The sequence below is a fragment of the Malus domestica genome, chromosome 06, assembly GCF_042453785.1.
Source record: "Malus domestica chromosome 06, GDT2T_hap1".
Classification (NCBI taxonomy): Eukaryota; Viridiplantae; Streptophyta; class Magnoliopsida; order Rosales; family Rosaceae; genus Malus; species Malus domestica.
The window spans coordinates 22690157-22708459 of NC_091666.1; the positions used below are offsets into that span (position 1 = coordinate 22690157).

At 36.6% G+C, this 18303-nt stretch overlaps 2 protein-coding genes across 2 annotated transcripts; both read right to left on the bottom strand.

Annotated features, from left to right (window-relative positions):
- Window positions 1-3962: 3962 nt before the first annotated feature.
- Window positions 3963-8104, bottom strand: LOC103454674 (uncharacterized). Its single transcript, XM_008394268.4, has 4 exons — window positions 7531-8104; window positions 5155-5885; window positions 4937-5068; window positions 3963-4789 (listed from the first exon to the last, which is right to left on the bottom strand). Exons 1-4 carry the CDS (start codon window positions 8081-8083, stop codon window positions 4085-4087), a joined length of 2121 nt encoding a protein of 706 aa, XP_008392490.3. The 5' UTR covers window positions 8084-8104; the 3' UTR covers window positions 3963-4084.
- A 6381-nt stretch (window positions 8105-14485) lies between these two features.
- Window positions 14486-17271, bottom strand: LOC114825679 (uncharacterized). Its single transcript, XM_029104739.2, has 3 exons — window positions 16877-17271; window positions 15415-16377; window positions 14486-15293 (listed from the first exon to the last, which is right to left on the bottom strand). The coding sequence occupies exon 3, from the start codon at window positions 15246-15248 to the stop codon at window positions 14574-14576; it is 675 nt and encodes a 224-aa protein (XP_028960572.1). The 5' UTR covers window positions 15249-15293; window positions 15415-16377; window positions 16877-17271; the 3' UTR covers window positions 14486-14573.
- Between the last annotated feature and the right edge of the window lie 1032 nt (window positions 17272-18303).

An 18303-nucleotide genomic window follows, 5' to 3' on the forward strand; every position in this document is an offset into this window, starting at 1 on the left:
CTCTTTGGAAGAACTTTTGCGCCTAAGACTAAGAAACACTGGAATTCCACCTTCTCTCAATCCTACACAACCACAACATCGTGCTGATACTAATGATAACTCTAGTAAAAGATCAGGAGGAGACTCACCTACCACCAGAGGTGGGAATGATGAAGGATATAGTGGAGCTGGAGGTAGTGGTGGTGGATATGGAAATTATGTTGAACCACCTCCCGGATTTATGAGCCCCTTCATTGGTGAGGCAAATGTCACGCATGCAACATAGGATGAGGACCATGGCAGTAGGTGGGCAGGACCAGGAATTAGTGCCATAGGGAAGGACTATACTCGTAGAGAAAGAGGCAAGGGGATTTTGTCAAGTCAAGAAAATGACTCGTTATTTATAACTTCGGACTCTGTTGGATTGGGAAGTAGTAACTATGGTTATACTCATAACCAACCATTTCCCTACCCTTCATATCCCATTCCTGTTGGGATGGAATCAAGTGACTCATGGAAACAATCCGAGATTCAATCTTCAAATGATTTTGCTTATGGACAGGGTCAACCAATCTCGGATCCATATGAGTGACATGTTAACAATTACATGCAAAACTATTTTGGGGATTTATCATTTGATAACTACTCTTCACAATACACTCACTCTACACATAGAGATGATGAAGATAGTGAAAAATTTGAACCCCATAGGAACTCTATGTGGTACTAAGTCACTCATGTATCTTACCATGCAATGTATAAAGTGTAAAATATTGTACGAATTCATTATATATAAATGATTATGGTGTGTTTAAACTTCTTTCATTAATTACTACATATTTTCTACACTCACAATGTTTGCCAGCTCGCTATATAATCAACTTATAATGTTAAATCCATCATGCAATGTATTTCCTTCCAATTTTTTGTGATAAACTAATAGATAATTGACTAAATAAACATCCTGCAAAGTTTCAATAAAAATTTCCAAGTTTTTCTTACAATTTCCGTGGTTTCCATATTATTTTTATCGATATTGATATTATCTTGATATTTCCATCGATATTTCCATGTTTTCGGACTACCAATATTTCCGATATTATCGATATTTAATACCTTGATCATGTGAGGGTGATTAGCGAACATATTCCCATAGAAAGGTAGATTTCTATATTTTTGCAAATCAAAATAGTTTGAGTTTACTGTAATTTAGTAATATTCTTTTTATGGAAAATTCTATTTCAATCCTTGATAATAAATACTTTTAGAATAAAATTATGTATAAGATTAAAACTAAATCTACTCCTTAGACATTTAATTGTAGTTTTTTTAATATTAATCAGGTTGTAATAATTATTGACTTTTTTGTGCGTAGGTTATATATTGCTTCCCATAATCAATAAAAATGTAACTTTATCGATAATTATTGTTCAGTTTTCATAATAAGAAAAATTATATATTATCATCTATTCTTCATTGTGCATGAATAATTGTACTTATTAGATATTATAGTTTTTATTTTTTGTCGATATTATAGTTACGTACGTATCGATATTTTCGTACCTACGAAATTTTTTTTTTAAATATAACACTTTTTTTTTTGGGATTTGATGTTGACATTTTGTTGATTATAAGACTTTGAATATTGTAGAAATTTTTTCTATTAATATGATTGGAGCACAAAAAATACATTAATTATTTATGGATATCGAACTTCGGATGGTAAGTTTATAAATAATAAATGTGCTATAAATACTTAAATATGATAAGTTTTAACTGAATTAACTTTAGAAATCATTTAAGTTAAAATCTAAAAAGATCTCATTCAAGCCTTAAAATCTAAAATCTCTATTTTTTATTTGTAAGTAAAAGATTTTAAGTTCGACTCTAATAGATGATGAGATTGAACTATGAAACCTCATCGAAGGTCAAATGACATCGATAAAACATTTCTTTCGTCAGAAAAACTCTTTTCCAAGGCGAGTGCCGGTCAATGGTAATTGCAAAAGCTTTAGTTGGAAAAGATATATTTCTGATGAGCCGTAAAAAATGTTCTATTTAGATTGAACCAGTTAGATCTTAAATAATATATAGTTGTAAATTGAACCAGTTAGAGTGGGTTAAGATAGAGGGCCCACAAGAGGAGGAGAAGACTAAAGTCTTGGGCCTATGAGCCAACCCAATGAAAATATATGACAAGAGCACTATCACAAAGACAAAATGACGATCATTATAATTGATTAATTATCGGTCTCGATTGTATTGGTAAAGAAGACTAGCGCTTAATCGAATAGTATGTTTCGATTGTTCAAGCAAGTTGACAAAACTGATAACTTTATGATACAGGCTCTATATACACGTCTACTCAGACATCAACTCCAAGCCACGTGTTGGTCATCAATAAGAGCAGATGTCCATGAAGGAACGCAAAGGTTGTCAGACCTAGCGCTTGGGAAAGTGTTTTCTTGGCTACTTAGACCCAAGCAAAGTGCTCTGTACGCATTGGCCTAGGAAACCTTGCAATTAGCTCTAAGTGGATATCACTTCATTTGCACATGTTGATTGAGTAACAGAAGAATAGCCGGTAAGTCATGTCTACGCGTTTGGTTCATTTAATGCTAGTGCAGTGGAGTGCTTGAGAGCTAAGATTTCTGAAGCTCACTAAGGGCCTATTTGATAGGAACAAGTACCTCTTAGAAGGGGTCCTTTCCTTTTGTAACATTCTGACTGCCTTTAATTTCCCTCAAATATGCATAATCATTTCCGACAAAAATATTTCGCCCTCGATTATAAAAGACATTATAACGATGACAACTTATTGCTCTTTAGGTAATAATTTTCGAAAAAAAATGAACTATCCGTCGAGAAAATAAAAAACCAACTATAACTGAGGAGAAAGAGTTTTGTCGTAAATAAGTTTGGCGCCAACTTTTTCTGTTCAAAAATATATTATTTCCGACGACGAGACGACCCTTTCCGATGGCATTTGAATGTCAAAGCTAATTAGCAACTTGTTGAATTATTTGTTATGGACATAAAATTTTGGTCAGAAGTAGTGTTATTTCAGTTGGAGAAATTGTATTTCTCGGTCGCAGCACATGGTTTTTTGCTGCACTTATATATTTCGAGAAGGGAATGCAGTTGCTGATAAATTAGTCAACTTATGTCTTCTCACATCTTTTCTTGTTTGGCATGTTGATACTCCTTTTAAGATTCTTCATTTTTTGCAATAAGATTTCTTAGACATGCCGGCCTACAAGTTTATCTTTCCTTCTTGATGTGTCATTTTTTTTACCTAATCCTTTTGGATATTTTTTTAGGAAAACTAACGAAAAGTCCAAAAAAACTTCTCTTTTAACGAAAATCCCTTTTAAAGGTGTAATGAATAGTGCCAGTTAAAGGTAAAAATGTGATTTTTCGTTAAAAGTGAACAGTACTAGAAGTGTTTTGTTAAAACTCCTTTTTTTTTTCTTTTTTTTTCCTGTTTTGCAGTTTTTCTTGCGGGTTATTACCTTTTAAGTTTTATTTGGAGGAGTTTGGTCCTATGCCCCCCTCTTTTTATTGACTTTTCTTTTCCAAGAGGGGTCAAGTTTGTGGCCCCTCCTTGTATTTTGTTGATTAAACATTACGCGAAAATATCTCTTTTGTTCCTCTAAGCCCTATTCGCATTTTGTTGATTAAACATTACGCGAAAATATCTCTTTTGTTCCTCTAAGTCCTATTCGCATGACTTTTTGTCAACAAAAAATGTTACTCTTACCATTTATTTGTACCATATCTCTAACAAAGATGAGACTCATATGTGTTGATAAACCCTATCTCTAGTGATAAGTTTAGCATTACTCTTTGTCAACAAAATTTTTACCGATGTAGCCCAGGGATCTTGAAGTGGTACATAATGTGCTTAGACGAAATTTCAAACGGAATTTCAAACAAAAATTGGCTCAAGTGGTAGATTCACACAAAAAAGGGAGCACGGGTGGTAATGGAACATGCAGATTTGCTCTTGCCACAAATGGAGCTGAATACACACATGAAACATGATCTTATAAGTTTCAACATAATTTACATCAATCTACAAATGCAGACACATTGCTAGGTTGGTTCAATAACCTACTTCGTCGATTGCATCAGATCGAATTTTTTCAACTTTCTCCCCTTCTACTTTAACCTTCTTGTTTGCCGGATCAAACGTCCTCCTTACGTTGCTTTTCTCAATTTGTATGCCGTCTCTCAATTGCATTGCGGCCGATGGAGTCCATCGATTGAGCTGATCTCTTAGTTCTTGAATTTCCTTGATCAGCTCCATTTTGTCCTCCTTTAGGTGTTTCACCTCTTCCCTTTCGGCTTCAAGAGTTCCTTGCAGCTTTTTCGCGAAGCTTTTCACAGATTGAATCAATGATTTCTGCTCACCAATTAAGAACTCGTAGTCCTCTTTCAGCTTTCTCTTCTCCTCCTTTTCTTCCTTTAGTTTTCTCTTCAATCTCTCTCTTTTATCATTCGTACTCTCCGACTTTTCACTATCCACTCTTCCTTGAGCTTTTGCAACTTCAGTACTTCCATTTTGAATCATTTCACATAAATCTTCCAAACTTTGTTCTGAGTCCTCCTCATCATTCAACCTTTTTGAATCAATGTTAGTTGGAAGGAAATGCATTTGCGTCTTCTGAGCTCGAAATTCACCTTCCAATGATCCCGTTGTATCATCAAACAAAATTTCCCCTTCTTTGTCTTCTCGGCCATCAAATTTAGCTTCTTCGCATGTTCTTTCATTTTCTCTTCTTTTCTTCTTGTTCTCCTTAAAGCTGAGCTGAACAGTTGCATCATCCAAACAAATAAGATATCAGCATCTACCACCAACTACCGGCATTAGTATGTGTATACCAATTAGAACTACAGGTATTGTATAACAGTTATTACGCACGTAGATATTGATAAATTATAACTATAAACTTACCCCAATGTCTGCTACGTCTATATGTCTCAGTTTCATTTGCAGTTCCTTCACGCTCCATTTCACGATAGCTGGTTTATGTCCCTCCCTTCCATTGATTGGTTGTATGAGGTTTGTTCTCTCACACAACCAAAGCTGTCAGGACAAAAACAATTACAATCACATTCCGCGGTACTCTTGCATTGGCAGGATACTATAAGAACCAAGAGTATGCCAATTACCATTATGACAACCACGCATCCATGAACAGAATATGGCTTAAATGTTCTGGTCGACTTTTCCAGTGACTTGTGTAGGTGGTCAGCCACTGCTTTTGCCCATGAATATCTTGAAATATTTTCTAAATCTTCACAATATTTGACGATATTCCATGAAGTTTCGGTGCTTGAGCTGCATAATAAGAATGTAACACATAGTTCTAGTACAATCAGGCGTACGACGTCCTCTACATCTGCTTCTCTCTTCCCTTTTATCGCTTCTTCCAAAGCATCCTCCACCAATTTTTTTGACACTGTTTTTACCTTGAAATATCTTTTGGTAAAATCTGATTTGTAGTTCCTTAATCCTTTTAATTCTACTGCTTCCTGACCTTCTTGTGGAATTCCCAAAATTTCAGCAATGTCTTCGGTTGTCAATGATGCAGATGTGCTACCAAAGTCAAAACTCATTGTTCTGTAGTTGTAGCACTTGATGATGTTGCAGATGTCATTGTCGGATTTCTTGCATTGATCTATAGAAATCACACCTCTGTAAAATGCTGATATTAATGGCCAAAATGGAGTTTGTTGAAGCAACTCCAAGTGTCTTTCAGTCAAGTGTCTCTTAACTCGCCGCATTGTGTTAAAAAATGCAATCATATTACAACGGTATTGTACACGGTTTTCTCTTTTTCTCATTTTCGTCTTTTCCATGTTCTTCCTCTTCATCAGCATATTTGCGTCCCTGCCATAACCTATATACGGCCACATTTAAAATTAACAATATATTTCAACATTTATACAGAAATCAGATAAGTACAGAGGCACAATCATCAAACAGAAGTCAATCCTTCAAAATATAACCTCCTGAATTTCAATTACGTAACTAACAAAATCCAAGCACTAAACTCAAAATTTAGAATAAACTAACTTTGTTCTTAATCGCAAATAGGAAGATGATTTCCACCGTTGATTTATTCAATCTTGTGGTTAGAAACAAGAGGGAGACTGCAAAGGGATAAAAATGGAGTGTGGATATCATTTCCCTTGCGAAAAATGGAAATGATACTAGATTTTCCTTTAAGTCGTTCTCTAGCATCAGTTTCATTTGAATCAATATTGTACTTTCCTCAAAAGCTGAACTTTACTTTGCCACATAAAATGTTGATTTTTTTTTTATTTTTTTATTTTTTTTTTTAACTTTAAGGAATAGGGGAATAAGTTGGCATCTAATTCATCATCCATAAGACGAACTTAAGATCTATCACTTACAAGTAAATGAGGAATATTTCTATACTATAGTACTAAGTGGTTTGAACGTATACACTAGTAGCCACACCAAATTAAAAGGTCAACTACAATTTTTATTTTAAATTCTTTTGACAACAGTGTATTACACTTAGAGTTGAGACGATTTTAGTTAAATCACATAATGAGCACACTATCATATATTAATCTCGAATTTGTCATCCACGAGATTAAAACCTAATACCACCCACTTATAGGTGTAGAGGAATAATCACTAAACTCTAGTTGTAAAAAGTCAATAAAAAAATTCTGATACCAATTGGTAAGAGTATTGTTATTCCTATCCCAATGTCTTTTCTCTCACCTATTTTTTAATGAAATTTTTAATTACAAGTATTTCCATTTGTAAAATGACTGATAAAGACCTTAAAAGAGAGATATAGATATGTGTGTGTATATAAGTTGGCCGCAGAAAGGTCACTGGAACCCTAGACTGACATTGGTTTGTAAAAAGAATGGACCATTCTTAAGCCGAATTCTCAAAATAAAAGAAATAAAAACCCATAAAGGATGAGGATAGAAGAAATTATGGAAAGAAAGTTTACTAAAGGAAGAAGTTAGCATCTGATAATGATTGGATATTGATAGTAGTTGTTACCTCAAGTGCATAATCACACATCAAAAAAGCATTTGAAGGGTCATACATTGCTGGTAGATTCATCGGATGAGACTTCGTTGTTGAAAAAATAGCATTTCAATTTTTCAGGAATAATAGTAGGTGAGAAAATATCATATTAGAGGTTACTTTAAGAATAATAGTCGGTGGGGAAATAAAATTTCAAATTTTTAACATTTTATGACAGGTGAGATTATAATGTGATGAGAAGATTGAACATTGGTGGGTCTAACCACTCTCATTGAAAATTACTTAACTAACAAAATTTTACCAAACACATAAAAGTATAACCCCCATTCCACTAGTCAAAACTATGATGATATTTTTTCTCATTTAGAAATGAGATGTCTTAAGTTCGAATCTCGTAAATGATGAATTCAATACTAAATTAGGCTGTTCATTATATGACGAACTACTTATTATCTTCTTATTGTAAAAATATTGATGTAAAAAAAAAAATCCTTAATCCAAATTACCTGCAATTGGCAAACCTCCATTTCTTTCAACAGAAGAAGCAGAGCCTACTTCACAGTTATTACTGATTGCAGCCAGAGGCTTGCTTTTTCTTCTTTGCATGTTCCTCCTCTTCCCCGAAATGACCTCATTGCTCTGGTCTTTCACCGGAAACTTGTCTTCGCTAACCGCCTCTGCCTTGACCATCACGGAAAGCTTGACCCTGAGCTCGTCCTCCGCTTTGAGCTTCTCGAGCCGCTCGAACTCGTGCTTTTCCTCCATCAATGCCTTCTCGTGCCTTTGCCTCTCAATTTCTCGCTTCAGTTCCGCTTCTCTCCCTGCTAAAGCCTCTTCGATTCGGGCGAAATCCTCCGCCCGAGACGCCGCTCTCAGCGCCGAAACCAGCTCGGAAACGTTCCGATTTTCGGCTTCGGCTTCGCCCTCGTGGTCGTTAGAAAGAATCATACGTCGTGTCTCCGACACCATTTTCATGGACGGAAATTGAACCGGAGGTCCGGAACCGAGCCGAAGACGTCTCAGAAATACAGTGGGAGTGACCGGAGGGACCCAAGTCATGAAAATATGAAAGAAGAATGCGATTATGGTCCCAATGCCACTTTTCTACCAACAAATAATGCCGAGTGTCACTGAAGAGTGTACCTACGAGTGCACAAGATCGTGCCACGCATTGTTAACATGCATTATCGTACGGTCTGTTATTTATTATGTATATCAAAGAGTACTTAAAGGCTAGCCTAATTCCATTGATATTGTAAAAAGATGGATAATTATTGCATTCCCTTCTGACATGAGTTTATTCTCATACTTAAAATATCTTGATCGTACGAACTTTATAGTAAAAGATGTTGAACCTCTTAATCTACATTTGAAGGTAATTTTTAATAAAAAGATCATAAAAAACAAATGTCGTTTAATCATTTAAATGTTATAAATAAATTAATAGTGTAACTGTGAAAGTACCAAATAGTATATTCATTTTCTTTTTAAGTATTATTATCAAGGATAGGAGGAGAGTTTGAAATTATTATAATAATTTACCAGATAGAAGTTTTGAACGCGGGATACATGGTTAAAAACCCAACAACATATCCACTAAGATATTAGACCATATGCATATTTATGATGAACCATTGATCGATTTGATATATTTAGATGACTAAGCAATATCAAGTTTGAATGATTTTTGTAGAGATGATAGCCAAATGAAGATCAAGAGATTGAATAGTTATGATGTAATTTTTATAATGAAGATACGTTTGGGGGAATGAGGTCATCCCTTAGGGGAAGTGCAAGTACTAGCTATCTTAAAAAAAAACTTTGTTGAGATTTATCACAAAAGATCTCGTTACCATTGTCACCGATATTGTCCTCTAACTTACAATTACATTTGCATGGTGTGAAAGTTTATCATGAAAGCCTCGATGTAATTGAGAAGTAGAACCACACATTATAGGACAACGATATAAGAAGGATGGAACCACATGTAAACCTAAATGCACACATCTCATAAGTAGACGTTTCAACCATCTCAAACATAAGGAAAGAGTTTTACTTTACATGGGATGATCAGAAAGTGAAAGCTAGCTACACCACACACACAAAGCACGCAATAGGAGGAATTCTTCAGTTCGGAAGCCCAGATACCGGTGCTAGAAACAAGAGGGTGGGACTAAAATACCAGTGGTATGGCGTTTTGTCATGTGGTCTGGTCGTTCACATCCAAGAATTTCTCCATGTAATGCAGTAAATTAAAGGAAAGGGTATCAATTAACAAATACAGACAAACTGCTAGGAAGGTTCCACGCCTTCCTCGACTGATATAACTTCTTCATCCAAAAATGCATGCAGCAACTGCATCAGGGGGAAAATTATCCATCTATTGTTGCGAGTTATATATTAGTTAGAGTGTAAATAGTAGTTTATTGTCCCACATTGGTGAAGTACATATATAATACTAATTGTAACTCCTATATATACTCCACTTTGGAGATTAATGAATATATAAGAAATTCCCAAATATTGTCATATATATTTTTGGTATTTACCATGTTTAGTTCAATATTGGTATTTATCATGTTTAGTTCAATATGGCATCAGAGCAGTTCGCTCTTAGTGACCTGTGTGCTTTAATTTTATGCCCACATTTTTCGTGATTTCTTTCAAAAAAAAAAAAAAAAGTGAATAGTGGCGCGCTACAGTACAGTGCGTGAACAATGGTCTGCTTTGTGAACAGTGGTCCTCTACAGTGCCGAAAACAGTCTCTGCTACAGTGTCTGGTAAATTGTTTTCATTCCGCTGCGTATCTTTTGTGCCTTTATTGTTCGTGATTTTTGTTCAATGGCTCAATATAATCATAGTGTTGTTACGCATCTTGGTGGAACAAATAAATGGATAATAGATACTTGGGCCACTGATCATGTGACTAGTGACCTTAGAATGTTTGATGAGTTATGTGACTATATTCGTGATCCATATGTTACTAGTGCAAATGGAGCACATTCTCATGTGAATGGTGAAGGCACTATCTTTCTAACTCCAACCTTATCATTGGTCCGTGCTTTACTTGTTCCTGATCTTAAGTGCAATATTTTGTCGGTAGGAAAACTTCTTGATACCTTATATTGTTCTGCTCACTTCTACCCTACGTATTGTTATTTTCAAGATATTCAAACTCAGAAGATAATTGGTCATGGTAAAAGAATATGGGGTTTGTACATCTTGACTATGGAGGATACTGTTGTTTCTGGTTCAAATAATCATCAAGTTTTAAGTGCTAAAGTGGATGACAAACTTCAAATTTGGTTGTGGCATCGACGATTGGGACATCCATCATTCAGTTATATGAAACATCTATTTCCTTCTTTGTTTTGCACTTATAGTGATTCAGAGTTCAAGTGTGAAACATGTGTCATAACTAAGAGTCATCGTGCTTCATTTCCTGTAAGTGATTCTAAAGCTACTTTGCCATTTGATTTGATACACTCTGATGTGTGGGGTCCAGCGAAAGTTACTTCTAATGGATTTCGTTGGTTTGTTACTTTTATTGATGCTTGTACTCGGTTAACTTGGGTGTTCTTGATGAAGAATAAGAGTGATGTTCCGTTACTTCTTCAAGATTTTTGTACAATGGTGTTTACTCAGTTTCAGACCAAAGTTAAGGTTTTCAGGTCTGATAATGGGGGAGAATATGTGAATCACACTTTGGTATGTTTTTTTCGTGATCATGGTATTATTCACCAGACGACTACTCCGTTTACACCCCAACAAAATGGTGTGTCCGAACGGAAGAATCTTCAAATAATGGAAGTTGCTGGCTCCTTGATGTTGGATAAATGTGTTCTTAATCATTTGTGGGGTCATGCTGTTTTGGCTACTGTGTATTTGATCAATCGTGTTCCAAGTAGGGTTCTTGATTTTCAGACACCGTTCGATGTGCTACAACATGTTTCTCTTGTTTCTGTATCAAAGCTTCATCCGAAAGTGTTTGGGTGTATTGCATATGTGCATGTCTACTCTCATCAGCGGAGTAAACTTGATGCATGTGCTCTCCGGTGTGTCTTTATTGGGTATGCTAACAATAAGAAAGACTATAAGTGTTATCATCGTCCAACTCAAAAAACTTATATTACCATGGATGTCACATTCCATGAGGAAGTTTCGTATTTTGTGAAGCCCTCTTCCGACTCTCCACTTCAGATGGAGAGGGAGAGTGAAGTGCAGATTCGAAGAGATGGTATGGATGATGTGTTACAGGCAGAGTTGGGAACAGAACCTATTATGTTGTGTGATACTGTTGACCCTAGAAACTACAAAGCCTACGTGGCGCGCAGGCCGAGTATTTTCTAAGCTAACTACGTCCTTCGGTGATTGCGGGGCGTGCCAACTCGTCGGCCGAGGAGTAAATTTGATGATGTTGCGTTGGGTCGCGCTACTGACTTCTGCGTCTTGCGATTGCGGCCGAGAAAGGAACACGTCTCGGCCTCTTGGGTTCTCGAGCCTGAAGACAAGGCTGCTATTCTTACGAAGTTCACGAACCGAATTCGGCTTTCAGTGTGCCGAATATAATAACTGTAACACCTCACTTCGCCGAGAAGGCTGATGAGATGACCTCGACCAATAGGGATTCGGAAATCCTTCTCGACCGAGACTTGGATAGGTAACCAGTCGTCCTCGCCGCAGTGCTGTTGATGCCAACGGAAGATACTGCGAGACCGACTGACTCTACGGTGACAGAGCTATCTATGCCGACTTAAGATATCACCGGTTGCTTTCACAGTGCTGTTGATGCCAACGGAAGATGTGTCAGCGAAGAAAGGAAAAAGAAAAATCACAAGTTGTGAGAGTTTGCGCAGGGCAATTTTGTATTGATTTTGTAGGGGTTTTCCTGATGCACAGCGTCCCCTATTTATAGTACTGAACCTTGAGTCCGAGTTTACATCCTACTTGGACTAGGTTTCCCTCTCCGGATCACCTCGACCAGTCCTACACCTATTAGGACTATGAACCTAGTCCTTAGCTAAGCTGGATTAATTTCCTGGATATCCGATCCCGTCGAGACTCCCCATTGCACTAGGATTCGTCTTAACCGCCCTAAGTTTGGACTCCCACGGGTTGACCGATCCATGGTCCTTTTGCCGCCCGGCCTCCTGGGCCGAGAGTGATCCTACCCTCGGCCCAAACTATTATTTTGGGCCCAAACACCCATAACCAAGATAATTCACGTTAAAAGACAATTATTATAATAAAAATTATAATATTATCTCTTAACAATAATAAAATTATCTTCACCTTTCTATCCGACGGTTGGGAGGTATGCTTACTCAACGGCCTTGATTGCACGGGCCGATAATGTAAATTTGGGTCCAAACAGATACTGATCAGTCGACTACAGATAGTGATCAGTCATCTGTTATTCCCGGAACTATTTCTACTGACAATAGATCAGATGTGCCCAGCGAGTTGCCTGTTAGTATGTCTGACGAATTGCCTTCTAATGATCGGTTGCCTGTTGCTGATATGTCTAACGAGTTACAGGCTGATGATGGTTCGTCCAGTGATGATTCTTCTAACAGTTTGGTACAAGATGGTGGCATACATGAGGTAAATTCTGACGATTCTTCTACTTATAAGTTGCCTCCACGAGCATCGTGGAAAACCTAAAGTACAATATGAGCCTGATATGCATGCCAAAGCCAAATATCCTATCAACAATTATGTGTCTACTCATCGTTTATCCAAACCATATGCATCATACATATGTCAGCTATCTAGTGTATCAATTCCAACAAAATTGCAAGATGCCTTGTCTGACCCTAAGTGGGTTAATGCCATGAAAGTTGATATGGAAGCTTTGGAAAAAAATTCTACCTGAGATTTGGTTCCTTTACCAAACGGAAAAAAAACTGTTGGATGTAGATGGGTGTTTACTATTAAACACAAAGCAGATGGTTCTATTGATCAGTATAAAGCTAGATTAGTTGCTAAGGGTTATACTCAAACCTATGGGGTGGACTATAAGGAGACATTTCCTCCTGTTGCCAAACTTAATACTGTGCGTGTTTTTCTGTCCTTAGCAGCAAATCAGGATTGGCCTCTGTTGCAGTTTGATGTTAAGAATACTTTCTTTCATGGTGATCTTAAGGAGGAAGTGTATATAGATCTCCCACCTGGTATTGGAACATCTCCTGGAAAAGGTGTTGTGTGCAGGTTACGAAAGGCTTTGTATGGTTTGAAACAATCTCCTAGAGCGTGGTTTGAGAGGTTTACAAGTTTAATGAAGAAGTTTGGGTATATCCAGAGTCATTCAGATCATACTTTTTTTCTAAAGCGACAAAATGGTAAGCTAACTGCATTGATTATTTATGTTGATGACATGATAGTGACTGGTGATGATCAGAAGGAGATACAACGTCTTCAAAAGTACCTAGCTACTGAGTTTGAGATGAAAGAATTGGGTGAATTGAAGTATTTTCTTGGAATCGAGGTTGCACGATTCAAGCATGGTATTTTTCTGTCTCAACGGAAATATGTTCTTGATTTGTTAGCTGAAACAGGTATGTTAGATTGCAAATCTGTTGATACTCCGATTGAGCAGAATCATCGTCTGGGCTTATTTCCAGATCAAGTTCCTACTCATAAGGAAAGGTATCAGAGGTTTGTGAGGAGATTAATTTATTTGTCTCACACTTGCTCTGACATTGCTTATGCAGTTAGTGTGGTAAGTCAGTTTATGCACTCACCTAGTGAAGCTCATATGAATGCAGTAACCCGTATTTTGAGGTACTTGAAGATGGCTCCTGGCAGATGCCTGTTTATCTCCAAGAATGGTCATTTGAATGTCGAAGGGTATACAGATGCAGATTGGGCAGGTTCTATCACTGATCGGCGATCTACATCTGGATACTTTACGTTTGTGGGTGGTAATTTAGTTACTTGGAGAAGCAAGAAACAAAAAGTGGTGGCTAGGTCAAGTGCAGAAGCTGAGTTTCGTGGTATGTCGCATGGTGTATGTGAGTTGTTGTGGTTGAAAAAATTGTTGAGAGATCTTAGGTTTAACCCCAAAAGTGCTATGAAACTTCATTGTGATAACAAGGCTGCTATTGAGATTGCTCATAATCCAATGCAACATGATCGAACAAAACACGTGGAGATTGATCGACATTTCATTAAGGAAAAACTGGATGCTGAAATTATTATGTTTCCATTTGTGAGATCTGAAGATCAACTTGCTGATGCTCTTACTAAGGCTGTGTCTAATAGTGTGCTTTCCAACTCGCTTGACAAGTTGGGCATGCGTGACATCTTTGCACCAACTTGAGGGGGGGTGTTGCGAGTTATATATTAGTTAGAGTGTAAATAGTAGTTTATTGTCCCACGTTGGTGAAGTACATATGTAATACTAATTGTAACTCCTATATATACTCCACTTTGGAGATTAATGAATATATAAGAAATTCTCAAATATTGTCATATATATTTTTGATATTTACCATATTTAGTTTAATATTGGTATTTACCATGTTTAGTTCAATATCTCTTTCATCTTTTACTGCCTTACTTTCCGTTTCTTTTTTCCTTCTTGTTCATACTCAAACTCCGGATCTGATGCCCTATTTCCTCTGTTTTTATCGAGACTTGTAAAAAACAATTGCTTCGGACACACCTCAAATTGTATGTCTTGCAATGCGGCGCATGGACTCCCTTCATTCAGCTGATCTTTGAGTTCTTGAATTTCCTTGATCATCTCCATTTTGTCTTTCTTAAGGTTCTTCACCTCCTCCCGTTCGGCTTTAAGAGCCCCTTCCAGATTTTTCACGAACCTTTTTACAGATTCAAGCAATGATTTCTGCTCAGCAATTAAGAACTCATAGTCCTCTCTCATCTTTCTCTTCTCCTCATTTTCTTCTTTTAGCTTCCTCTTCAAGTTCTTTATTTTGTCATTCTTACTCTCCAACTTTTCGGTTAGCCTATTCACTTTGCCTTGAGCTTTTGCACCTTCAGCACTTGCATTTTGAATCATTTCCCCTAAATCTTCCCGTCTTTTTTCCAAGTCTTCTTTGTCAATCAACCTTTTTGAAATAGTACGAACTGAAAGGAGTTTTGATTGTGTCTTTTGAGCTCGAAATGCACATTCTGACGAGGCTGCTGTTTCATCTAACACATTTTCCCCTTCTTCTAAATCTTGCCCATCTATTTTAGCTTCTTCAAGCGGCTTTTCCATTTCGTCATTCTTATTCTTCTTCTTCTTGTCCTTCTTAAAGCTCAGCTGGACAGTTGCATCATGCACACAGATAGGATATCAGTACCTAAATTAATTCCTACACTGATCACAACTACACATGTATTATATAGCAGTTACTATGTGCATGTTATAGCTATAAACTTACCTCGATGTCTGTGACGTCTATTTCATTCAGTTTGGAGTGCAGTTCCCGCACCCTCCATTTTATGAAAGCTGGTTTATGTCCCTCCCTTCCATTGATTGGTTGTATGAGGTTAGTTTTCTCACACAACCAAAGTTGTTAGCATGAAAATAAACAGCAAGTACAATCACATAAGAAGGCAGTCTTACATTAGGAAAGTTATTATACGGTAGCATAGGTGAGTTACCATTATAATAATGACACATCCAGGAATAGAACATGGCTTGCATCCCCTGGTCTGTTTTCCCAATGCCTCGTGTAGTACGTCAGCCACTGCTTTTGCCCATGAATATCTTGAATTTTTTTCTAAATCTTCACAGTACTTGACTAAATTCCAGAAAATGGTGTGGCTTGTGGTACATAATAAGAAGGTACCGCATAGTTCTAGTACAATCAGACGTACAACATCCCCTACATCGATTTCTCTCTTCCCCTTTAACGCTTTTTCCAAAGCATTATCCACTAATTTTTTGTACAATATTGTTTCTTCCTCGAAATACCTTTTGGTAAAATCTGATATGTGCTTCTGTGTTCCTTTCAACTGTACTTCTTCACCTTCCTTTGGAAGTCCCAAAATTTCAGCAATGTCTTTGGTTGTCAATGATGCAGACGTGCTACCAAACTCAAAACTCATTGTTCTGGAGTTGTAGCACTTGATGATGGTGCGGACGTCATTGTCTGATTTCTTGCACTGATCTTCCAAAATCACGCCACTGTAAAATGCCGATATTAATGGCCAAAACGGAGTTTGTTGAAGCAACTCCAAGTGCCTTTCTGTTAAGTGTTTCTTAACTCACTGCATCGTATTAAAAAATGACATCATATTACAACGGAACTGCACATAATCTTCTCCACCCTTCCTTTTTTCAATTTTGTTCTTTTCCATATTCTTGCTCTTCATCTGCTTCTTTGCTACCCCTCCATAACCTATATACAATATCGAGTAACTTCTATCAAGATCCCTCAAATGATATGAACCGTCTATCTTTTTAATTCTAAAAATCATGTTGACCAAAAATTTAGATAAATCCGAAATGGCCAAGACATTTAATTGCATTCCAATAAAATAGACGGACATATATTTTAAGAAAACAATGGACTAAAAACCATTTAATTGAGTGATTTTTGCAATAACGATCTTCAAGAAGAACCTAGAAAATAGACGGTTTTGATCATTAAAATATGAGTGAGCCTCAAATAAGTTTAATTCAAGGATACATCAATTGAAGCACCATATATATATATATATATATATATATATATATCCACATTCAAATTTAACAACACATTTCAACATTTACTACTCAAAATTAACCAATTAACCAAAAGAAATTCAAGCACTAAACTAAAAAATTAGTACAAAATAAATGAAATTTAGGAAAATATAAAAAATATAAAATTTATGTAATTCGTTGGTTCAAGTTACCTGAAATTGGATGACCACCATTTTCTTCTACAGATGAAGCAGAGCTTCCTTCACTGACATTATTGTTTGCAGCATCGATTGCGGCCAAACGCTCGCTTCTTCGTCTTTGCATGTCAATCGGAGGCTCCGATAGTCGCACCATTTTTAGGGACGGAAATAGAGCCGGAACTGCCTGAAACACAGTGATCGGAGTAATATGAACGCAGAAATTATGGTCCTTATGCCACTTTTCTACTTAGTACATACCAAGTGCTGAAAAGTGTACCAATGAGTGCACAGGATCGAGCCACGTGTTGTTTACAGTGGAGATTCATCACAGAAATGTGTACATACTTCCTTAATCACTTTCGATCCGGTCTGCAGTCGCAATTTGTTGCGATCATTTGAGAGGATGCTTAGAGTTTCGGTGGCCACGTTGGCTCGGGCTTTATAACGTCACTTCTTTTTCTTTATCTGTCGTTTTTGGCAGTGTTGTTCATAGTAATTCCACGGGCTTCTTTCAATTTCTGATTGAGATCAGCACAGCGTTCGTGGCTGGATCTATGAATGGTGTACTAAAATATTTACAGTTCATATCATTGAAATACATTAAGAATTGACCTTAAAAATGAGTGTCAAAAGCATTTGTATCAGATTCTAACCCTATATAGTTGTATATATAACAGTAAACATAAAATTTTTTATGACAATTGGCTAAAATGACCAACTTTTGACATTTGATAACTAAATGACCGAAATAAAATATGAACGACAATTAGCAACCAAATGCCAAAGTGAATCATTTCAGCTAAAAGCCCAAAAAAATATAATTACATCAGAATTACTATAGAGCTAAAAATGCCGAACACTTGAAGTGTGATTAGTAGAATTTTCTTGTTGTACTTTTATGTGCAAGTAGAAGCGAATTTTAACAAAGTATCGAATATCAACCTCATAAGCAAAAGAGAAGGAACAAACAACCTCAAAATAGGAACACAAGAAATTAACATGGTTTGACGTAAAGCCTACATCCATGGGCAAAACACGGTGAGGAATTTTACTAAACAAATGGACAGTGACGAAGCTAGGAATTGTCGGGGGGAAGGGCGAAATTTAAAAGAGCAAAAGGTTCCAAAATAAATGTAGACAACCAAATTCTTCTAGATAATAAACAATATTAATCTCGTTCATATATTTATCAAGACAAACAAGTTAGAATTGTTGTCGGTGAGATTTTATGTCATAAATTTGCTAATTATTCGATAGCTTTAAGGGAAAGGGGCATTGCAGTGATGTCCATCTCTTTGATCATAATACTATATGGCCTCCTCTGGTCTAGAGGACTGAATTTATATGTTTGTCAATTCAAATCCAATCCTAGAATCCAAACAAAGCCTATATTTGATACAAGCCACTGTAGTGTGATATGCCAAATGTGAAAACAGAGA